This window comes from Ranitomeya variabilis, chromosome 4, assembly GCF_051348905.1.
Source record: "Ranitomeya variabilis isolate aRanVar5 chromosome 4, aRanVar5.hap1, whole genome shotgun sequence".
NCBI lineage: Eukaryota > Metazoa > Chordata > Amphibia > Anura > Dendrobatidae > Ranitomeya > Ranitomeya variabilis.
Genome location: NC_135235.1, coordinates 390,889,001 through 390,915,240, shown reverse-complemented (window position 1 = coordinate 390,915,240; position 26,240 = coordinate 390,889,001). Strand labels below are relative to the sequence as shown.

Sequence of the window (26,240 nt, the reverse complement as noted above, 5' to 3'; positions counted from 1 at the left end):
TTGCTGTGATTGGTCCGCGTCCCGGCAACATGGCCGTCCTGACCAATCACAAGCCGGGAATTCACGTAACCAAGTAATAGCGCGAATTTTAAACAAACAACGCTGCCGGTTCCCTCGCTGAAGTCCCGGCTGCGTCGGAGAGGTGAGTATAGCGATATTTTTTATTTTAATTCTTTCTTTTACACATTTATATGGTTCCCAGGGCCTGAAGGAGAGTTTCCTCTCCTTCAGACCCTGGGAACCATCAGGAATACCGTCCGATACATGAGTCCCATTGACTTGTATTGGTATCGGGTATCGGTATCGGATTGGATCCGATATTTTGCCGGTATCGGCCGATACTTTCCGATACCGATACTTTCAAGTATCGGACGGTATCGCTCAACACTAATCGTGACGTCTTCAGCTGAGGTCATTTCAGAAGAGAATTTACTGGAGGATTTTCCTGAGGGCTGGCGTTGTTTTACCCACTGCGTAAAAGATAGCGGTCCATATAAAATGTTTTGTAAATGCCAGATATTATACGATTTGCGTTTTAAGCAGGCTACAAGATCGCGCTTTTCAAGTTTGAGCGGGAAGCATATGGATATACGATGTTAGCCATGTTCACTTGGTCGGCGCACGATCCGGAAGCCACATAGTCAGAAAGGTCTGTGTCTGGGTTTATCTGGCAGATACAGAATTTGTGGGGTTGTAGTTGTATTAAATCCTGTTGGCCACTAGAGGGGGCATTTAGCCATAGTAAAGCATCGAGCCATATCGGCTACGTTCACATTTGCGTTGTTGGGCGCAGCGTCGTCGACGGATACCGACGCATGCGTCATGCGCCCCTATCTTTAACATGGGGGGCGCATGGACATGCGCCGGTATGCGTTGTAATGCGTTTTACGACGCCTGCGTCATATTGACGCACAAGACAGGGCACAGAGGACGCTACTTGTAGCATTTTCCCTGTGCCGAAATTCCTGATGTTTACTATCTTATGACAACGTATGCGTCGCAAAACGCTGCGTTGCGTACATGCGTTGTTGGTTGCGTCGCCGACGCTGCGCCCGACAACGCAAATGTGAACGTAGCCATACAATGTTGTGGCAGCAGGGAGACAAGTTTTTTGTTGTAGTGTGCTTGTCTCTATTTCGTGCTGTTATCAATAACCATTTGACCACAGTACTGCCAGGAAGTTAATGTATATAATTGTCTGTCCAGAACCCTGCTGGATCAGTGCTGTCTCGATCCTCTCAGGTCTCACGCCACTTCCCCCACACTTCCAGCTTCACCGAGCTCCTTGGTGACTGGTCGCAACCCGTGGGCCACCGTCTCCTGGTCACTATATGTAAGCTGCTTCGGCGGGACAACCCGCCCTGTCGGGCCTTTCCTCCCACCGTCTGTGGCCCCAGAAACAGCTCACCGTCTCCTGCGCGCCTTCCGTCTGTGGTGGTGATGGATCAGATCTGTTACCGCGGCTGCCACTGCATGAGACTCCTGCTTGGTTGCCGCTTGGAGGGGGGGAGGGTGCTATGCCGCTCACCGGCGAAGATCTTCGCCGCCGTCTCCAGGCCCGGTCCTCATTCGCCTCCACCAATAGCTCCCGACCTGATCTCCATCCCGCTGTAGGTACGGGGGTTACGTGGCAAATCTGAGATGTAGGCCCCATCAGGCTTCTGAACTCGCCGCTAGGCCGCACTCCACGAGGTCCTACGGTCCTCTAAACAAGCCGCCGAGTGTCGATATATATCACCGGCTATGCCTGTCACAGGGTCGGCTGATAAGAACGGTCTCCGGGGTCTTCTTTCCTGACTTGAGGGGCCTGGATGGCTCAAGATCTGCAGAAATTAGCAGGAGCTCCCTGCAATGCATCCTGGTCTGCCGGCGGCCATCTTGGATCTCTCCTCGCTTTTCTGCAATCTTAATAAAAAGATGGACACTGCCGGATTACAGGTCCTATGGCTTCTACAGTGCCTCCATCTGCCTCATTATAGGCAATTTTTCTTTTGGGGTTTGTCTGAATCACATATTTCAGAGATTTACACTCAATCCCAGTGTAAGCGCTCAGTGCAGAGTGCAGGATAAAGGTGCACTGAGCCTTGGTGCGATCTTTGAGAGGCATAGTGAAAAAAAATCCGTTCCTTGTGCAGCATAGTGATTAGTCAACTGTATTCTTCAGGTCGGTGCGATTACAGCAATACCAGATTTATATTGTTTTTTATGTTTGGCAGCTGTCACACACTAAAAGATGCTTTTTTTCCCCAAAACCTAATTTTTGCATCCTCATATTTGAGAGCTATAATTTTTCCATATTTTGTCCGAGTCATGTGAGGGCTTGTTTTTTGTGGGATGAGTTGATGTTTCTATTCTCACCATTCTTGGGCGCATGACTTTTTTTTAGCGCTTTCTACTTGGATTTTTGGGAGGCAAAATAAACAAAAACCAACAATTCGGGAATTATTTTTTTTTATGCTGTTCTATATGTGGTAAAATTGATAAAGCAGCTTTATTCTTAGGGTCAGTACGATTACCGCGATACCCCATTTATATTTATTTATTTATTTATTTTATGTGTACAATATTTTAAAAAATATATTTTTGCCATTTTTTTTTTTTTTTACTTAGTCCCACTATGGGACTTTCACTTTCTGCAGTCTGATCACAGCTATAGGATATAGCAATGCAGGAACATTGCTATACTTTATACCTGTCAGCAATGCAGTTAGATAGGGGGGGGGGGTCTCGGCTCCAAGGCAGAAGGTCTTTCTTCCCTCTGCCTGCTAGCTAAATGCGGCAAGCGCAGCATTTAGGGGGTTAAAGTGCCAGGAGCAGTTACAGCCAGGTGGCAGCTGTCAGAATCATCTGAAACCCTTGGTGATCGCGCAGCCTCTGTGTATGCAAAATTGCCTAGCTGTATGCATACGTCTAAGGTTGGCAAGTTCCAGGCGACCTGGACATATGGATGCGTCTAAGGTCATAAAGGGGTTAAGCCACAATGATGGCGATGAAGCCAGAGCACCACATATATCACCTCCACGCCACAGGCTGCTCCGAAACACTTCTAACACTGATTACACAAGAACCACAAGACGGATTTCTTCACCCAAGGAATAATTTTAACAGTATAACAGCGGCAACCTGACAGTATCTGTAATTTACTGAGCAAAATCCTGATGACAGGTTCCCTTTAAACAACATTTTCACTGACAGAGATTGACTAATTAGTCAATAAAATTATTAAATAGATTAAAATGTCAATGTCTTTCCACCATGCTTTATACAGTCTACATGTAAGGAGGAAGACTGGACCGTGGGTACCTGTACTAAACCCGGTCTAGAACTGTCGAGGCTGCGTCCCATGTTGTCCAGGGAAAGCAAAAAGGCTCTGACAGGTGCCCTGACCCAGAAGCCAGAGGCGCGGTTAAAGTGAAAGCGCGCGGTGTCAGCCAGTTTCCCACCGCAGTAACAGAAAGAGAGCCAAGAGCCCTGTACAGCTGATTGCGACGTGTAAGCCTAAGGGCCAGAGATGGGTGCAGGACTGTACACCGCTGGTCTCGTTGCCGGACATTGCCACATCGCTCGATCGGGACCCTGACAGTACTGCAGCCTTGTTTGCGTTGGCCACATTCAATTATGGACTACGGGCTCAGTAGAAGGTGCCACCAGAAGATGGACTACCGTTGCCTGCAGGACCACATTGGACAATCACCGCGCTGGCCGTTGATGGCGCTACTGACTCCCAAGCATCATCTGCAGCCTGAAGAACATTAGACGCGATAAGTGTTTGAAAGAACTGCCGTTACCACATCCATTGTTCATTAACTCTGCATATCCATTACAATTTAACTGTTTATTTCCTCATTTAACTGTTTGCCTTACCTGCGTGGAGATGTAAGGGTGGGCCAGGGTGATAGTCGTGGCTGAGGTAAAAGTCTATACAATTAGCTATAGTGTGAAATAATCAGATGTGTATCTAGCCTTTCCTGCTCCCGGGGCAAAGGATCAGTTTGGCGCCACCCCCCCAACCTCCCCCATTTGAACCTTAACTCTATTGAAACTGTATGACCAAGCCAAGGTACATTCCTGAATCCCCATAATGTTAAAATAGATACCAATAAAAGTAAAATTAATTGAGACAGCGGTAGGTTAAGAGTTTTTGAATATCCATATTGAATAAGGAGCCCCATATAATGCTGCATAACGGTTAATAATGGCCCGATAAGATGCTTCATAGACACATTTGCCCAATATAATGCTCCACAAACGTTGATTATGGCCCCATAAGATACTCCATAAAGATATTTGCGCCATATAATGTTGCACAAACGTTAATTATGGCCCCATAAGATGCTCCATAGAGATATTTGCACCATATAATGCTGCAGAAATGTTGATTATGGCCCCATAAGAAGCTCCATAGATATATTTGCCCCATATTGTGCTGCAGAAACGTCAGAAACAGTCCTAGGATTGTTACCATGAACACAGACGGCTGTATGGGTACCTAGCCACTGCGGGTCCCTGCATTTAAAAGGACTTATATTGGACCTCTATTGGACTATTGGCCAGATCTTACTGGCATGTCTGCTCCCCTGATGAGTCTCCGCTATTGGATATGAAACGCGTTGGGAGAATTTGCTATTGTCCATGTTTTGGTGGAGTCCATAGTTAGGGATCACTTCGGGCCCGTCCTTGTTAGGACAGGAGTTCAAACGGGTACAACAGGGAAGAAAGATATCACCCCACACCCGGCCCCTATCCCTATACGTGGACTATGGACCTCCAGTTAAGGACACTGGGAGGTATTCTATGGTGACCATACATCTGCTATTATCGGAGAGGCATACCGCTCTGCAATTATTGGTGAGATCCAACCAATTTTTATCCTATCGTTTGAGCACTGGTTCACATGAGCACTTGTTTGGTTTTTGTTAGTTGAGTTGTTTAGATATTATGTGTTCTATTAAAAGTTAAGTTTTATTATAGGGGTATCCTCCAAGCTAGTTTATATGAGTTAAAAGTCTCTTGTACACCCTGACCTCCACGACTCTCAGTCAGCATACCTGCAGCTCCTTTTCTCTCGGGGCTTCCTATAAAGATCTGCTTGTTTTCCTCAGCCGAATAAACAGAGTCACAGTCCCGTTGAACACTTGAACAATGAACTTTACTAGAAACAGGCACATAATGGTTCTCTTCAGCATTAACAGCAGGCTTTACAATACACAATTCCTTCTCTGTTCCAGTCTCCTCTCTGATCTTGTCAGCATTTACCTCAGGCTTTGCATTACACAGCTTCTCCTCTTTCTCTATCTTTCCTTCATCTTTACTGAGCTCGCTTCCGGAACGGACCGTGCCTATTGGTCCTCCAGCGTCCTCTGTGCCTAGTCTTACTTTAAGTAGGAATTCCTCTAAACCATTTCACCCTGGTCCCGAGTACATCCATCCACTTAGCAAGCCGCCACATTCTGAGTTACCTGTCCGTAGTGCTTAGTTCTTTCCTCCCTGTCAGCCACAGACCCACTTATACTGCGCTGTCAGCAACTCTTTCAAATGCCCTTCTCTCTCGGCTGGCCTTCCTGACCCGGATGCTGCCTGACTGGACCTTGGAGTTCTTCAGAGCTGACTGCCCTGACAGGGCGCTCCCGCCCAACTGATTCAAATTTCCAGATGTTTCCCAGATTAACTGCCATTAGATCCTCCAACCCTCTGCCTTCAAACATGCCACCATCACACCCATCCTCAAAAAAACTAACCTTGACCCAACTGCTATGCCCAGCTACCGCCCCATATCACTGCTCCCGTTTGCTTCAAAACTCCTTGAGCAGCATGTCCATGCTCAAATTTCCTCCCACCTCTCATCTAACTCTCTCCTTGACAACCTCCAATCTGGCTTCCGCCCCCACCACTCCACCGAAACTGCCCTGACAAAAATTACTAATGACTTACTCACAGCCAAAGCTAACAGACAGTTCTCCATCCTCCTCCTTCTTGACCGGTCCTCTGCTTTCGACACAGTCGATCACTGCCTACTGCTACAGATTCTTTCTTCACCTTGACCTGTCCTGGATTGCCTCATACCTTTCCGACCGCACATTTAGCGGTTCCCACTCCCACACTACCTCCTCATCCCGCCCTCTCTCTGTTGGGAGTCCCTCAAGGCTCTGTCCTAGGGCCCCTACTTTTTTCCATCTATACCCTTGGTCTAGGGTAACTCAAAGTCCTATGGCTTCCAGTACCACCTGTATGCGGACGACACTCAGATCTACCTCTCTGGCTCAGATGTCGCCTCTCTTCTGTCCAGAATCCCGGAGTGTCTGTCAGCCATATCCTCCTTCACCTCTCGCTTCCTAAAACTCAATGTAGACAAAACCGAACTCATAATCTTTCCCCTATCTCACGTATCCCCCCTACCTGATCTATCTATTATGGTAAACGGCATCACGTTCTCTCCCGCACCTGAAATCCGCTGCCTCGGGGTAACTCTCGACTCTGCCTTGTCCTTCAAACCACACGTTCAAACTCTTGCCACCTCCTGTCGCCTCCAACTCAAAAATATTGCCAGAATCCGTCCCTTCCTCACCCCACAATCTACTAAGACTCTTGTGCATGCCCTTATCATCTCCCGCCTCGACTACTGCAACACCCTCCTCTGTGGCCTCCCCGCTAACTCTCTTGCACCACTCCAGTCTGTCCTCAACTCTGCTGCCCGACTAATCCACCTCTCTCCTCTCTACTCACCTGCTTCTCCCCTTTGCAAATCCCTCCACTGGCTCCCAATTACCCAACGAATCCAGTTCAAACTACTAACACTGATCTACAAAGCCATCCACAACCTATCCCCTCCCTATATCTCTGAACTAATCTCCCAATACCTTCCCTCACGTAATCTCCGATCCTCCCAAGACCTACTCTCCTCCACACTTATTCGTTCCTCACACAACCGCCTCCAAGATTTCTCCCGAATATCCCCCATCCTCTGGAATTCCATGCCTCAACACGTCCGACTATCCACCACCCTCGGATCCTTCAGACGGAACCTGAAAACCCATCTCTTCAAGAAAGCCTACAGCCTGCAATAACCATTCTGCCGCCTCGCCATCGCCAGAGCAGCCGCCTCACCACCGCCAGAGCTGCTGCACCTCTGACCTTCTGTCTCTTCCCCACTATCCCATAGAATCTAAGTCCGCAAGGACAGGGTCCTCTCCCCTCTGTACCAGTCTGTCACTGTAAACTTGATTACTGTAAACGGTATTTATAACCCTGTATGTAACCCCTTTCTCATGTACAGCACCATGGAATTAATGGTGCTATATAAATAAATAATAATAATAAATATTTACAAGCTGAATAACTCTGCACTCCCATCTAGTGGCCAAACTAGGGTACTATGCTTTCCCTACAACTATAACAGTAATTATACATAGCAGGGAAATGCACAACATGGACACTTACAACAACATTACAAGTAATGTTTACGGACAGCTCCTTGTGTCCCTTACAGAGTATCCCACTGTTAAATTGTTAACCCTTATTCTGCCTCTCATGCATCACTGCATCCCGCTCACATATGCACCACAGCCCTTGCTGTATACTTGGGTTATACTGTGGATATTAATAAGACATAAAAATAAACTAGTGACCAAGTTTTCCGTAATTTAGTTTATATAGTGGGTATGGAAAGTATTCAGACACCTTTACATTTTCACTCTTTGTTTCATTGCAGCCATTTGGTAAATTCAAAAAAGTTCATTTTTTTTCTCATTAATGTATACACTGCACCCCATCTTGACTGAAAAAAAAAATAGTAATTTTTGCAAATTTATTAATAAAGAAAAACTGAAATATCACATAGTCATAAGTATTCAGACCCTTTGCTCAGTATTGAGTAGAAGCATCCTTTGAGCTAGTACAGCCATGAGTCTTCTTGGGAATGATGCTACATGTTTTTCACACACAGATCATAATAGCCTCCTGATATGCTCACCAGCAATAAGGAAGGATGAGATACATTGAGGCAAAGAATATGTTATATTAGAGCATAAAGTGGTATAAAATAAATGGGCAAAGTGTCATATCTATTTAATAGCAAATAAGAGGGATCCACCAATATAAGTGAACTGAGCCTTTTGAATAGGGACTAACACACAGCACAACCAACAAATAAAGTTGCACTCTGTAGCGCTATAGCATGAAAACATAAAATATATGAACTATGAACTGATTAACTGCTATAGAAAATAGGAAAAATTGAGAATACTTAGCACATAAATTAGCCAATTCATGTGTACCCAGCAGCCGTGATAAGGCGATTCTCATTGCTAAAAACCTGTCTAATGTGAATCCTGAAGTTATATGGGAAGATAAGATCCTGCTGTAATTAAAAATGCCTGAGGCTGAGAGCCGGAGTGCGCAGTCATCTCAGGCACCTTCCCATATAAATGTAGACATCAGCCTAGGAAAGGATTCACATTAGTTTCCCAGCAACAAGAATTGTCTCATTGCGGCTTTCAGGTACACATGAATTGGCCACTTTATGCGCTAACTATTCTCAATTCTTCCTATTTTCAAGAGCAATGATGTACTTCATATAATTTAAGTTTACATGCTATAGCGCTACAGAGTGCAACTTTATTTTGTTGGTTATATATGGAGACAGTTAGTCTTAGTAAGCACCCGTACACACCTGATTTTTGTTTGGTGTGTGATACTTTTAACACACAGCTCTGGCACTGACACACACGCCTCTGCCATACACAGCATCAGGCACATCACTGACACACACGGCACCCGGCCCGTCACTGCCACACATGCCTCTGCCATACACAGCAGCAGGGTTGTCACTGCAATACACGGCTCTGCCACACACGGCACCAGGCCCGTCACTGCCACACACGTTTCTGCCATCCACAACACCAGGCCCGTCACTACCACACACAGCACCAGGCCCGTCACTGCCACACATGGCTCTGACACTGCCACACACGTTTCTGCCATCCACAACACCAGGCCCGTCACTACCACACACAGCACCAGGCCCGTCACTGCCACACACGGCTCTGCCACATACGGCACCAGGCCCGTCACTGCCACACACGTTTCTGCCATCCACAACACCAGGCCCGTCACTACCACACACAGCACCAGGCCCGTCACTGCCACACACGGCTCTGACACTGCCACACAGCACCAGGCACGTCACTAACATACAGCTCTGCCACACAGCACCAGGCCCGTCACTGACTCACACAGTTCTGCCACACACAGTACGAGGCCTGTCACTGCCACACAGCTCAGCCACACAGGGCACCAGGCCCGTCACTGCCACACAGCTCAGCCACACAGGGCACCAGGCCCGTCACTGCCACACAGCTCAGCCACAAAGGGCACCAGGCCCGTCACTGCCACACACGGCACCAGGCCCGTCACTGCCACACACGGCTCTGACATACAAGGCTGTGCCACACACAGCACCAGGCCCATCACTGCCACATAGCACCAGGCCCGTCACTGCCACACAGCTCAGCCACACACGGCATCAGGCCTGTCGCTGCCACACACATCCTGCCACACAGCACCAGGCCCGTCACTGCCACACACAGCTCTGCCGCACACGGCACCAGCCCGTCACTGCCACACAGCTCAGCCACACACTGCTCTGACACACACAGCACCAGGCCCGTCACTGCCACGCAGCTCTGTCGCACATGGCACCAGGCCCGTCACTGCCACACACACCACCAGGCCCGTCACTGCCACACACACCACCAGGCCCGTCACTGCCACACAGCTCAGCCACACACAGCACCAGGCCCATCACTGCCACACAGGGCTCTGCCACACAGGGCACCAGGCCTGTCACTGCCACACACAGCTCTGCCACACACAGCACCAGGCCCGTCACACAGCACCAGGACCGTCACTGACACACACACACCTCTGCCACACACAGCACCAGGCCCGTCACCGACACACGCAGTTCTGCCACACACAGCACCAGGCCCGTCACTGCCACACAGGGCTCACACACACACACAGCTCTGCCACACACAGTACCAGGTCTGTCACTGCCACACAGCTCTGCCGCACATGGCACCAGGCTCGTCATTGCCACACACACACCACCAGGCCCGTCATTGCCACACACACCACCAGGCCCGTCACTGACACACACAGCTCTGCCACACACACCACCAGGCCCGTCACTGACACACACAGCTCTGCCACACACAGCACCAGGCCCGTCACTGACACACACAGCTCTGCCACACACAGCACCAGGCCCGTCACTGACACACACAGCTCTGCCACACACAGCACCAGGCCCGTCACACACAGCACCAGGACCGTCACTGACACACACACACCTCTGCCACACACAGCACCAGGCCCATCACTGCCACACACGGCTCTGCCACACACAGCACCAGGCCCGTCACTGCCACACAGGGCTCACACACAGCACCAGGCCCGTCACTGCCACACAGGGCTCTCTCACACACACACACACACACACACACACACACACACACACACACACACACACACACACACACAGCACCAGGCCGGTCACTGACACACAGCTCTGCCACACACAGTACCAGGTCTGTCACTGCCACACATGGCTCTGACACTGCCACACACGTTTCTGCCATCCACAACACCAGGCCCGTCACTACCACACACAGCACCAGGCCCGTCACTGCCACACACTGCTCTGACACTGCCACACAGCACCAGGCACGTCACTAACATACAGCTCTGCCACACAGCACCAGGCCCGTCACTGACTCACACAGATCTGCCACACACAGTACGAGGCCTGTCACTGCCACACATGGCTCTGACACTGCCACACACGTTTCTGCCATCCACAACACCAGGCCCGTCACTACCACACACAGCACCAGGCCCGTCACTGCCACACACTGCTCTGACACTGCCACACAGCACCAGGCACGTCACTAACATACAGCTCTGCCACACAGCACCAGGCCCGTCACTGACTCACACAGTTCTGCCACACACAGTACGAGGCCTGTCACTGCCACACAGCTCTGCCGCACATGGCACCAGATCCGTCACTGCCACACACGGCAGCAGGCCTGTCACTGCCACACAGCTCAGCCACACAGGGCACCAGGCCCGTCACTGCCACACAGCTCAGCCACACAGGGCACCAGGCCCGTCACTGCCACACAGCTCAGCCACAAAGGGCACCAGGCCCGTCACTGCCACACACGGCACCAGGCCCGTCACTGCCACACACGGCACCAGGCCCGTCACTGCCACACAGGGCTCTGACACACAAGGCTGTGCCACGCACAGCACCAGGCCCATCAGTGCCACATAGCACCAGGCCCGTCACTGCCACACAGCTCAGCCACACACGGCATCAGGCCTGTCGCTGCCACACACAGTCCTGCCACACAGCACCAGGCCCGTCACTGCCACACACAGCTCTGCCGCACACGGCACCAGCCCGTCACTGCCACACAGCTCAGCCACACACGGCTCTGACACACACAGCACCAGGCCCGTCACTGCCACACAGCTCTGTCGCACATGGCACCAGGCCCGTCACTGCCACACACACCACCAGGCCCGTCACTGCCACACAGCTCAGCCACACACACCACCAGGCCCATCACTGCCACACAGGGCTCTGCCACACACAGCACCAAGCCTGTCACACACAGCACCAGGACCGTCACTGACACACACACACACACCTCTGCCACACACAGCACCAGGCCCATCACTGCCACACACAGCACCAGGCCCGTCACCGACACACGCAGTTCTGCCACACACAGCACCAGGCCCGTCACTGCCACACAGGGCTCACACACACACAGCTCTGCCACACACAGTACCAGGTCTGTCACTGCCACACAGCTCTGCCGCACATGGCACCAGGCTCGTCATTGCCACACACACCACCAGGCCCGTCATTGCCACACACAGCACCAGGCCCGTCACTGACACACACACACACACCACCAGGCGCGTCACTGACACACACAGCTCTGCCACACACAGCACCAGGCCCGTCACTGACACACACACCACCAGGCCCGTCACTGACACACACAGCTCTGCCACACACACCACCAGGCCCGTCATTGCCACACACAGCACCAGGCCCGTCACTGACACACACACCACCAGGCCCGTCACTGACACACACAGCTCTGCCACACACAGCACCAGGCCCATCACACACAGCACCAGGCCCATCACACACAGCACCAGGATCGTCACTGACACACACACACACCTCTGCCACACACAGCACCAGGCCCATCACTGCCACACACGGCTCTGCCACACACAGCACCAGGCCCGTCACTGCCACACAGGGCTCACACACAGCACCAGGCCCGTCACTGCCACACAGGGCTCACACACACACACACACACACCTCTGCCACACAGGGCTCACACACACACACCTCTGCCACACAGGGCTCACACACACACACACACACACACACACACACACACAGCACCAGGCCGGTCACTGACACACACAGTACCAGGTCTGTCACTGCCACACAGCTCTGCCGCACATGGCACCAGGCTCGTCATTGCCACACACACCACCAGGCCCATCACTGCCACACAGGGCTCTGCCACACACAGCACCAGGCCCCTCACTGACACACCTCTGCCACACACAGCGCCAGGCCCGTCAATGCCACACACAGCACCAGGCCCGTCACTGACACACACAGCTCTGCCACACACAGCACCAGGCCCGTCACTGACACACACACAGCACCAGGCCCGTCACTGACAAACACAGCTCTGCCACACACAGCACCAGGCCCGTCACTGCCACACACAGCTCTGCCACACACAGCACCAGGCCCGTCACTGCCACACACAGCACCAGGCCCGTCACTGACAAACACAGCTCTGCCACACACAGCACCAGGCCCGTCACTGACAAACACAGATCTGCCACACACACCACCAGGCCCGTCACTGACACACACAGCTCTGCCACACACACCACCAGGCCCGTCACTGACACACACAGCTCTGCCACACACAGCACCAGGCCCGTCACTGACACACACAGCTCTGCCACACACAGCACCAGGCCCGTCACTGACACACACAGCTCTGCCACACACAGCACCAGGCCCGTCACACACAGCACCAGGACCGTCACTGACACACACACACCTCTGACACACACAGCACCAGGCCCATCACTGCCACACACGGCTCTGCCACACACAGCACCAGGCACGTCACTGCCACACAGGGCTCACACACAGCACCAGGCCCGTCACTGCCACACAGGGCTCACACACACACACACACACACACACACACACACAGCACCAGGCCGGTCACTGACACACACAGCTCTGCCACACACAGTACCAGGTCTGTCACTGCCACACATGGCTCTGACACTGCCACACACGTTTCTGCCATCCACAACACCAGGCCCGTCACTACCACACACAGCACCAGGCCCGTCACTGCCACACACTGCTCTGACACTGCCACACAGCACCAGGCACGTCACTAAAATACAGCTCTGCCACACAGCACCAGGCCCGTCACTGACTCACACAGTTCTGCCACACACAGTACGAGGCCTGTCACTGCCACACAGCTCTGCCGCACATGGCACCAGATCCGTCACTGCCACACACGGCAGCAGGCCTGTCACTGCCACACAGCTCAGCCACACAGGGCACCAGGCCCGTCACTGCCACACAGCTCAGCCACACAGGGCACCAGGCCCGTCACTGCCACACAGCTCAGCCACAAAGGGCACCAGGCCCGTCACTGCCACACACGGCACCAGGCCCGTCACTGCCACACAGGGCTCTGACACACAAGGCTGTGCCACGCACAGCACCAGGCCCATCAGTGCCACATAGCACCAGGCCCGTCACTGCCACACAGCTCAGCCACACACGGCATCAGGCCTGTCGCTGCCACATACAGTCCTGCCACACAGCACCAGGCCCGTCACTGCCACACACAGCTCTGCCGCACACGGCACCAGCCCGTCACTGCCACACAGCTCAGCCACACACGGCTCTGACACACACAGCACCAGGCCCGTCACTGCCACACAGCTCTGTCGCACATGGCACCAGGCCCGTCACTGCCACACACACCACCAGGCCCGTCACTGCCACACAGCTCAGCCACACACACCACCAGGCCCATCACTGCCACACAGGGCTCTGCCACACACAGCACCAAGCCTGTCACACACAGCACCAGGACCGTCACTGACACACACACACACCTCTGCCACACACAGCACCAGGCCCGTCACCGACACACGCAGTTCTGCCACACACAGCACCAGGCCCGTCACTGCCACACAGGGCTCACACACACACAGCTCTGCCACACACAGTACCAGGTCTGTCACTGCCACACAGCTCTGCCGCACATGGCACCAGGCTCGTCATTGCCACACACACCACCAGGCCCGTCATTGCCACACACAGCACCAGGCCCGTCACTGACACACACACACACCACCAGGCGCGTCACTGACACACACAGCTCTGCCACACACAGCACCAGGCCCGTCATTGCCACACACAGCACCAGGCCCGTCACTGACACACACACCACCAGGCCCGTCACTGACACACACAGCTCTGCCACACACAGCACCAGGCCCGTCACTGACACACACAGCTCTGCCACACACAGCACCAGGCCCGTCACTGACACACACACCACCAGGCCCGTCACTGACACACACAGCTCTGCCACACACACCACCAGGCCCGTCATTGCCACACACAGCACCAGGCCCGTCACTGACACACACACCACCAGGCCCGTCACTGACACAAACAGCTCTGCCACACACAGCACCAGGCCCGTCACTGACACACACAGCTCTGCCACACACAGCACCAGGCCCGTCACTGACACACAGCTCTGCCACACACAGCACCAGGCCCATCACACACAGCACCAGGATCGTCACTGACACACACACACCTCTGCCACACACAGCACCAGGCCCATCACTGCCACACACGGCTCTGCCACACACAGCACCAGGCCCGTCACTGCCACACAGGGCTCACACACAGCACCAGGCCCGTCACTGCCACACAGGGCTCACACACACACACACACACACACACACCTCTGCCACACAGGGCTCACACACACACACCTCTGCCACACAGGGCTCACACACACACACCTCTGCCACACAGGGCTCACACACACACACCTCTGCCACACAGGGCTCACACACACACACCTCTGCCACACAGGGCTCACACACACACACACACACACACACACACACACACACACACACAGCACCAGGCCGGTCACTGACACACACAGTACCAGGTCTGTCACTGCCACACAGCTCTGCCGCACATGGCACCAGGCTCGTCATTGCCACACACACCACCAGGCCCATCACTGCCACACAGGGCTCTGCCACACACAGCACCAGGCCCCTCACTGACACACACAGCACCAGGCCCGTCACTGACACACACAGCTCTGCCACACACAGCACCAGGCCCGTCACTGACACACACAGCACTACCACACACAGCACCAGGCGCGTCACTGACACACACAGCACCAGGCGCGTCACTGACACACACAGCACCAGGCCCGTCACTGACAAACACAGCTCTGCCACACACAGCACCAGGCCCGTCACTGACACACACAGCTCTACCACACACAGCACAAGGCCCGTCACTGACACACACAGCTCTACCACACACAGCACCAGGCCCGTCACTGACACACACAGCTCTACCACACACAGCACAAGGCCCGTCACTGACACACACAGCTCTACCACACACAGCACCAGGCCCGTCACTGACACACACAGCTCTGCCACACACAGCACCAGGCCCGTCACTGACACACACGGCACTAAGGCCGGCCCACTGCACACACAGCCACTAGTGCATTACAGTCACAGAATCATCTGACTCCGCCCATGACGATCACATGACCTTGCATCCTCAAAGGCCCTACACTGACAAGGATGGAAAATCTGTTCTGCTTTCTATGGGTACGTGATTGATCACATGACTGTGACATCATCAAAGGTCCTGAAGCAGCTGGGATCCAACGTCTGTAAATGCGGTAAGTTAGTGGAGCGGTATGTGCTGCAGCTGTGTATCATGTACCGGGGTCTGTATACTGCTTGTTCTCTAGAAGAGCCTGTACATAGGTGCACTGATAGGACAGTACGTGTATAATGTGGGGTTCTGTACATATGCTCCATGTTTGTATGCAATGCTGGCAAACTATAATGTGTTCTCTATCTGCAGGTGACTGTGCACTATGTGTGTCCACAGATATGTAATAATAATAGAAGTCTGTGCATCATATCAAGTGTGTAGCATGAGTACATGTCGGCATATGACCTATATTTACTATCAGCCTGTTATATGTACCAGACAGTTTGCTGAAATATGATTTTTTTAATATTATATGTAATTTGTCTCCAGGTTTTGCTTCTTCATCTGAGAGCAGCATAACGTAGGGGCAGAGACACCAATTCTAGTAATGTGTCACTTTCTGAGCTGCTTGCTGTAGTTTTGATACAATTCCTGTTTTAGCTAGCAGTTCTCTGAATGCTGAGCTCTGTATAACCCCACCTACAACACTGACAGCTTCCAGTGTACACTGTGCATAGGCAGAAAGCTGCCAATCAGTGGTGGGGTTATACAAAGCAGAAGGACTGCATCACACTCGACAACTTGTCCTCTGGTGATAATCTCATGCTGATAAAACACTGATTTTATCAGAACTGTAGTAAGTATACAAGTAAATGACACATCGCTGTAATTAGGGCCGCTGTCTCTACATAATGCTGCTCTTTGATTAGGTGACAAAAACCTGGTGACAGAAAAGGAAATTGCAGTTACAGTGCACACAATAAGTAAAGCCTGGTAAGGAATTAAGATTTGTGAGCTCCTATAAGTAGAGTGACAATGTCTGTAAAGCGCTGTGGTATACAATGGCACCATGTAGGCAAGTATAATAATGCAGAGGAATATGACAGACATCTTGTTTTGAAGTTGCCTTTGTATAATCATGAAAACAAAACAATGAAAAACTGTATTTTTCCAAACGATGGAAAAAATAAAAAATGGAGCAATCATGGCCTAAATGAAAAATCTCTGTGTTAAGATACATACGGTGAGACAGAGTAGCCTTCACATAAACTAGTTGAGGCTGCTGTTCCAGCCTGTCGACACGTGGACTCAAACTGTTCCTGGTTTGGACATCTGTAGATAGAGTACAGTCCCAAGTAGACTACATTACTCCAAGTGCTACCATGTGGTCGGTCCAGGGCTACTATATTTTTAGCAGTAACTGTTATGCCTCCATCCTATTCTCCATACTGTATTAGCTGCTGTTACCACTGGGAAAGCTTGCCTTGCTCTAGCTTATACGAGTAAGAATTTACACTGCTCAAAAAAATAAAGGGAACACTTAAACAACAGAATATAACTCCAAGTAAATCAAACTTCTGTGAAATCAAACTGTCCACTTAGGAAGCAACACTGTTTGACAATCAATTTCACATGCTGTTGTGCAAATGGAATAGACAACAGATGGAAATTATTGGCAATTATCAAGACACACTCAATAAAGTAGTGGTTCTGCAGGTGGGGACCACAGACCACATCTCATTACCAATGCTTTCTGGCTGATGTTTTGGTCACTTTTGAATGTTGGTTGTGCTTTCACCCTTGTGGTAGCATGAGACAGACTCTACAACCCACACAAGTGGCTCAGGTAGTGCAGCTCATCCAGGATGGCACATCAATGCAAGCTGTGGCAAGAAGGTTTGCTGTGTCTGTCAGCGTAGTGTTATGTATCCGCTTTTTGGGCTCCCCTGGTGGTTGCTGGTGGTATTGGTGACTTGTTTGCACTTTGCTGCTTCTGTTCACCTGCTTCCATCAGCGTTTGGGAGTTTCCTATTTAGCCTTGCTCTCCAGTCATTTCCTTGCCGGTCATCATTGTAACCAGAGCCTTCGGTTGCATGTTCCTGCTACTAGTCTGCTGATCAGCTAAGTGGACTTTGTCCTTTTGTTTTGGTATCTTTTGTCCAGTTTGCAGTTTTTGTAATTCTCTGTAGCTGGAAGCTCTTGCGGGCTGAAATTGCCACTCCTGTGTCATGAGTTGACACAGGAGTCTTAAAGTAATTTCAGGATGGTTTTTGAAAGGGTTTTCAGTTGACCGTGAAGTCCTCTTTTGTATCCTTCTGCTATCTAGTAAGTGGACCTCTCTTTGCTAAATCTACTTTCATACTGTGTATGTCTTTTCCTCTTAATTCACCGTTATTACATGTGGGGGGCTGCTATCATCTTTTGGGGTATTTCCCTAGAGGTAAGCCAGGTCTGTTTCTTCCTCTGCCAGGCGTAGTTAGTCCTCCGGCTGGCGCGTGGCATTTAGGAAGCCGTAGGTATGCTCCCTGGCTACTATTAGTTGTGTGGTAGATTTAGCTCACGGTCAACTCGAGTTTCCATCACCCGAGAGCTCGTTCGTTATTTATATGTTTCTTACGTTCCCTTGCCATTGGGAACCATGACAGCGTAGTGTCCAGAGGCTGGAGGCGCTACCAGGAGACAGGCCAGTACACCAGGAGACATGGAGGGGGCCGTAGCAGAGCAACAATCCAGCAGCAGTACTGCTACCTCAGCCTTTGTGCAAGGAGGAACAGGAGGAGCACTGCCAGAGCCCTGCAAAATGACCTCCAGCAGGCCACAAATTTTTGTGTTCTGTTCTGCGTATGGGAAAGGCCTGCAGCAACAGATCGGCCTATCAGTGTATTTTTGGATAAGTCATGGCTTCACTTCCATGTTCTCCACACTAATATATTATACCCTCATGTAGCACCCAATAACATGGCTACTGAATCCTAGCCTGACAGCGAGCTTTAGTCTGCGCTTCGCCCCATCTGTCTGCAATGTGTATGTCTTTGTAGTGGCCAATCTGGGACATCCTACGTTGTCTGATCCATGCATTATTTTAGACTCCCTCCTTATTTTTCCCTTGCAGTCTAAAGAAGTTCAAGTCTCCTTTAAAAACATGAGCCGTGCCTGACCCACTGAAGATGGAGAGAAACAGTAATCCCTTGATTGAGAGGGTATTAAACATCACTTTAGAAATAATCTACCTGCTGACTGGAGAGGTGAGGGGTTCTGAGAGTTATGTCACGTCACGTGTCATCACTTGTTTCCGCCATTAAAAATCAAAGTTACTGGAAGATAAGGGTTTTGTTTTTTTCATTGGGGTCATTTTGTTTTAAAGTAAGTGGGGCTGTGGCAAGGTTATAGAATGTTCGGGATGGGGAGATATGCTCACAATCAGATCATCATGATCAGAAAATGATGGTATGTACCAGTGATGTGTCATCGTCTTCTAAAATGGGAAAAGAGGAGGTGAAGGGAACATATTAAGTGAAATTCTTGTCTTTCTGTTCACAGGATTACATAGTAGTCAAGAAGGTATCAGAAGAGGATGAAGGATGTGGCAGGACCCAGATCACGGAGCCTTCACCTTACTCACTAGGGAATGAGAGAAGTGAGGAGCAGAAGGTTCTAGAAGTCACCAACACGATTAGTCACCTGCTAACTGGAGAGGTGCGTGCTGCAGGGACACAATCCAGTAGCATTGTCTGTGGAGGGAAGAATTGAAGGGTTATTTGTGAATTCAACGTCATTCTTTCTGGACCGAAATGCGGCGAAATCCATGCTGGAACATGGAGTGTTGATGTCTAGCTAATGGCGAGGTCAGAAGAGGGATAGATCAAATAGACAAGGTTGAACATGCCGAGCTAACATTAAAAGGGCAGATAAATCCGTTAGGCTAGGTTCCCATTGCGTTAATGGGATAGCGCTAACGGACAGCGTTGCACGGCGAAATTAACGCCGTGCACCGCGTCCGTTAGCGCTCCCATTGCCGGCAATGTTAGAGCGCATTGCTAGCGCGTGTCATTTTCGGCACGCGCTAGCGATGTGCCGGTCTTTTGTAGCGCACCTCGGATGCTGCTTGCAGCGTCCGCGGTGCGCCAGAGGTCCGTTCCCCACTCTCGCAGATCGGGGATCTGCGAGAGCGGGGACGTTAACGCGACCCTTGAACGCGGCCCCGAAAAAGACATTGCGTTAGCGCAATCCGCTAGCGCTCGCCCTAAACGGATTGCACTAACGCAATCTGAACCTAGCCTTATAACACAGGAACGATGTAATCAGCATTAATGTCAGAATTACCAGCACTCAGGTGCCCGATTCTGCTCAAAAGCTTGAATTTTATTTAATTCCAGCAGGTTATATAGGCTTTTCTGCACAAGGTTCTTTTTCTAAGCCTGATTTTCTGGTCACAATGTGCATCTTGCAACCCACCCAGTTAATTTGTGTGCACACAGTTTTTATATAAAAAACAAACATGCTTATCTAAAAGATAGTAAAAAAAAAAAAGAAAGGAGCAAAAGGTATAGAGTGAAATACTCTCATTCAGACGTTATAATTAAAGTTGAGTGAATATGTTCAGGTTCCCTCTTAGGCCTGTTTCACACGTCAGTGGCTCCGGTACGTGTGGTGACAGTTTCCTCACGTACCGGAGACGCTGACTCACGTAGACACATTAAAATCAATGTGTCTCTGCACATGTCAGCGTGTTTTCACGGACTGTGTGTCCGTTTGAAAAACACGGAGACATGTCAGTGTTCGTGGGAGCGCACGGATCACATGGACCCATTAAAGTCAATGGGTCCGTGTAAAACACGTACCGCACACGGATGCTGTCCGTGTGCCGTGCAGGAGACAGTGCTACAGTAAGCGCTGTCCCCCCAGCTTGTGGTGCTGAAGCCGCCATTCATTTCTTCCCTCCAGCAGCGTTTGCTGGAGAGAAGGAATGAAAAATCATTGTTTTTTTATTTTTTTTTGCGGTTGAAATAAAGTTCCCGGTAAAAAAAAACCTCCCACCCCCTCAAACCCCCTCCCACCCCCTGTGCGCCCGCCTGCTGGAAATAAAATACTCACCCAGCTCCCTCGATGCTTCCTCTCAGGGTCGCAACTTGTCCTGTATGAGCGGTCACGTGGTGCCGCTCATTACAGTGATGAATATGCGGCTCCACCTCCCATAGGGGTGGAGGGGGTTGGTTACCGGGAACTTTATTTCAACCGCAAAAAAAATAAAAAAACAATGATTTTTCATTCCTTCTCTCCAGCGAACGCTGCTGGAGAGAAGGGATGAATGGAGGCTTCAGCACCCAAAGCAGGGGACAGCGCTTACTGTAGCGCTGTCTCCTGCACGGTCCGTGTGGTACCCAGTCGGCACACGGGTGGCACACGGCTGCCGCACGTGTGCCACACTGATGTGCCACGTGAGCACACGGACACGTATAACTCCGGTACCGATTTTTCCGGTACCGGAATTATCTGGACGTGTGAGACTGGCATTAGTCGGTAAGCTATAGCGCTTACCGAATAAGCTGTAGAGGGAACCCGGCTTCCTGGATCGCTCCGGCTGATTGGCTGTTTGGCTCCGCAGCTGCATGTGTCCTGGTTGTGTGACAGCCTGTGTGTTGGGTTCTCCATGCATGTGTTGTAACTGTCACACAGCCGTGACACATGCAGCTGCAGAGCTGATCAGCGGGAGCGATCCGGGAAGCCGGGTTCCCTCTGCAGCTTATTCGGTAAGCGCTATAGCTTGCAGAATAAGGGGGAACCCGAACATATTCACTCAACTCTAGTTATAAGATACATCATGTTGTATGTTTAAGCTCATTAATGCGCAAGAGGAAAAGATGCTAATTGAAATTTGAGAGACCGTTGCCCAAATTGAGAAAACAATTGCAAGTCAAGCCAATGCGCAGGAGATGATTTGCAAAGATAAGGAAATAGAAAATTAATTATGAATGAACATGGCGGCCATACTGGATTTCTATAGATGAATGTAACGCTCGCGCCCTGACTGGGAGGGGCGAGCGAGGGGATTGGGGCCCCACTGTGCCACAAACCAGAGTACCCTGGAGGGGTGTGACTAAGCAACTACCTTGGTTTTCACTGGAGCCTCTAGTGGTGAGGTCTGGCTTGTGCGGCAGGTAGCTGCCAGGTACCACCCTGGTGCAGTGTCTGGCTGTAGCAGCTGATCCCATTGGGGAACGGAAGTCTATTGACGGGTGTGGGCAAGTACAGACGAGCACCACTGGTACTCACGCGGGTACGGCTGGCAGGCAGGCGGGCAGGTACGAGTAAGGAACAGATGTCCCTCCAGTCTGAACTGGTTCCTAAGGACACAGGACGTGGAGCGGAAGCAGAGCAAAGACGCAGGAGGCAAGATGGGAGCAGAACAGAACCGCAGGTTGCGGGGAGCAGAATCGCAGGTTGCGGGGAGCGGATCGGAACCGCAGGTTGCGGCGAGCAGAACAGAGAGGCGCAGAGCCATAGGTGGCGACGAGCAGAGTAGAACTGAGCAGAGCCGCAGGTTGCGACAAGCAGAGCGGCGCAGAATAGGGCAGAGCCGCAGGTTGCGGCAAGCAGAGCGGTGCAGAGCCGCAGGTCGCAGCGAGCAGAACAGGGCAGAGCCGCAGGTTGCGGCGAGCAGAGCAAAGTGGACACAAGGGTACACTCAGCTGAGTGGGAAAGGCAAACAGACAAGGATACATACAGGTATAGACCAGAGTTCAGACAGGGACAGACACGGGAACAAGTACAGGACAAGAATTCCGGCCTGGGTATGCAGCCCCCAGGATAGCAGAGACAGGACCTGGCAGCTCAGTAGCAACACACTAACTGAGGGTGAAAGTTACTCAGGCATTCCCCTATGGGTGGGGATGCCTTAAGTACCTGAGGCTTCTTGGCAATTGGTAGGGAACACCTTAGGAAGGTGCACACAGTCTCTATAAGAAACAGGAAGTGCTGGGGCCGCCGCCCTAAATATACAGCCAGGAAGTATGCAGCAAACAAAGACATGAGGCCCAGAGCATGGAGCCGGCAGAGGACAGAACTCACAGCATGGCCCGGAGTGGTGAGTAAGGCCAGCGTCACACTGGCATATTGCGTCCGATGCGAGAGCATCGGATGCGATATGCTAATGACACTCGGTTCCTGTTCACAGTAGAGCAGGAGCCGAGTGTCATGCGTCTGTGCTCCAATTCTCTCGCACAGGGAGGATCGGAGCACAGCTGCGGAGGAGGCGGAGAAATGAATTTCTCCATCTCCTCCATTGCTGGGGTCTGCTTATAACGCACAGCACTCGGATGATATCCGCGTGGTGTGCGATGACTCACTCGCACCCATAGGCTTATATGGGTGCGAGTGAGCTGAGAGTTTTCCTCGGTCCGAGACAATTGCAGCATTCTGCGATTGTCTCAGACCGAGGAAAACGGCCGACAAAAAGTCGGCTGGTGGGAGCTGCCCCATAGCTGAACATTGGTCCGAGTGCAATGCGATTTTTTTTATCGCATTGCACTCGGCCGTTTAAAACGCCAGTGTGACGCCGGCCTAAGAGTGGAGATGGGAAACCATGCAGTGATGCCGGCAGGGATGTTTCAATGAATCTTTTAAATTCCAGGTTTATCTCTGATATATGTAAAGTGAGAGTAAAATTTGTGGATTTGCGAATTTCCAGGGATGATGGAATGGGCAATATATCTACTATTACATCTCACAAATGGGTCCCATAAATAGTTTTTTTTGTGTGTCAAATGGAGAGATCGTCGACTTATGATAAGACTAAATCCGACAGATTTTTCCGAATTTGGCAGAGTTGGCTTATGTTTCTGGACTCTGAGTATATGTCCATACTTCTGAGATAAGGGACTGCAGTAGAGACTTTTCTTAAGGTACCGTCACACTAAACGATATCACTAGCGATCCGTGACGTTGCAGCGTCCTGGCTAGCGATATCGTTGTGTTTGACACGCAGCAGCGATCAGGATCCCGCTGTGAGATCGCTGGTCGTTGATTAAAGTTCAGAACTTTATTTGGTCGTCAGATCAGCGTGTATCGTTGTGTTTGACAGCAAAAGCAACGATACCAGCGATGTTTTACAATGGTAACCAGGGTAAATATCGGGTTACTAAGCGCAGGGCCGCGCTTAGTAACCCGATGTTTACCCTGGTTACCAGTGTAAAATGTAAAAAAAACAAACACTACATACTTACATTCCAGTGTCTGTCCCCCGGCGTTCTGCTTCTGCACTGTGTCAGTGCCAGCCGGAAAGCAGGGCACAGCGGTGACGTCACCGCTCTGCTTTCCGGCCGCTGTGCTTACACAGTGCAGAGAAGCAGAACGCCGGGGGACAGACACCGGAATGTGAGTATGTACTGTTTTTTTTTTTTTACTTTTACGCTGGTAACCAGGGTAAACATCGGGTTACTAAGCGTGGCCCTGCGCTTAGTAACCCGATGTTTACCCTGGTTACCCAGGGACCTCGGCATCGTTGGTCGCTGGAGAGCGGTCTGTGTGACAGCTCTCCAGCGACCAAACAGCGACGCTGCAGCGATCGGGATCGTTGTCTGGATCGCTGCAGCGTCGCTAAATGTGACGGTACCTTAAGTCTTGTGTTTTTCCCATCCTTTCTCTTCTCTTACAGCCTCATGTCTCTTAACATTACACATTCACTATTGAAAGTCCCCGCACCAGTGAAAATTCAATAAGGAATGTGTGATAAGAGACAGATTAAAATGAGGCTAAGGAGATAAGATTATTGATAAAGCATATAAAAAGGAGAGATCTGTTCTTTAAAAACCGGCTAAGTACAATACATAATAATAAAGGAATAAACAATTGTCTGGTAATCGGATGATAACATCCAGTACCCCATATAGTCAGTAGTTTAATCAAAATTTACATTAAAAGTGACATTACAAAACATCCTTGTCCTTTTATCAAGATGAGTCTTTAAACAGATTCATTGCTTGCGTTGAGAAACACGTGATGGTGTCTCCGCGGTGTTGGATGTTTTGATCTCCCCGAGGTCATTCATCCTTATGTTTAGAGTCTTTAAACAGAGTCCCGAATAATGGGTATAGATTTGTTGCAAGAAGAGGCATATCGATTGGCTAGATAATATCACCGCATCTATAGAAAAGAAATGTTAGAAAATCCACATGGTTTATTTATAAAAATGTTTTTGTAAAAAGTGCAATTTGTACTATAAATCATTTTATGAATACCTTGTATACTGCCCCTATTGGACAAACAATCAGTAGATTTGGTTTCCAGTACCATCTCTATGCTGATGACACCCAATTATACACATCTATTCCTGATATCACGCCTGCATTATTACCAAACACCAAGGATTGTCTTACCGGTGTCTCCAACATCATGTCCTCCCTCTATGTGAAACGGAACCTGTCAAAAACTGAACTCCTTGTGTTCTCTCCCTCTACTAATGTACCTATGCCTGACATTGCCATCTCTGTGTCTGGTTCCACCATTACTCCACAGCAATAGCCCGCTGTCTTGGAGTCATACTTGATACAGAGCTTTCCTTTACTCCCCACAACCGATCACTGGCTCGCTCATGTCATCTACACCTCAATACATTTCTAGAATTCAACTTTTTCTTACCATTTGACTCTGCAAAAATTCTTCCTGTTGCTCTTATTCATTCTCACCTGGACTATTGTAACTCTCTACTAATCGGTCTCCCTCTTACTAAACTCTCCCCTCTCCAATCCGTCCTGAATGCAGCAGCCAGGATCATATTCCTTTACAACCGCTACCCTGATGCCTCTACCTTGTGCCAGCCTTCTCCTGCTTTGTAGGCATCCACCATTTTCATTTTCAGAGTGCTAGGCAGCAGCTTAGAAGACCCCATGGCTGTTGTTTTTTAGCAAGAGGTTTTGATGTAGCTGGTAAATTTGCATCACCTGTCCTTTCCTAACAATGATGGTGAACAAGCCATAACCCTAACAGGCTAATGTCTGAAACATTTGTCAAACTTTAGGCCTTTTAGAGATCATTTCATCTTCAACTTGCTTAACTGTTCACAGTAATTTTGACCAGGGGTGCACAAACTTTTACAAGCCACTGTACACTAGGGCTGGTACTACTTACCGTACTTATTTTTCCTGTTACTATGTATACACCTTTGCCAATGCTAGGTATAAACCTCTGCTGTTACTATGTATTTACTACAAGGTGATCCATTCTAAAAAGAGGACCATTCCTTCTGAGCAGACAATGACTATACAGCCTAAACTCAATCTGCTCCTCCTACAGAAAATGTTGGCGTGTTCT

The 26,240-nt window shown here is 50.5% G+C and overlaps 1 protein-coding gene across 1 annotated transcript in view; it reads left to right on the top strand.

The window, feature by feature from the left end:
* The first annotated feature begins 15,925 nt into the window (after positions 1-15,925).
* LOC143767140 (uncharacterized) overlaps positions 15,926-26,240 on the top strand; it is a 57,411-nt gene continuing 47,096 nt past the window's right edge. Inside the window, exons 1-3 of the mRNA XM_077255169.1 lie at positions 15,926-16,113; positions 19,045-19,177; positions 19,473-19,628. Of these exons, the coding sequence (XP_077111284.1) occupies positions 19,100-19,177; positions 19,473-19,628 (234 nt within the window). The 5' untranslated portion in view covers positions 15,926-16,113; positions 19,045-19,099. The remainder of the gene's footprint in view (positions 16,114-19,044; positions 19,178-19,472; positions 19,629-26,240) is intronic.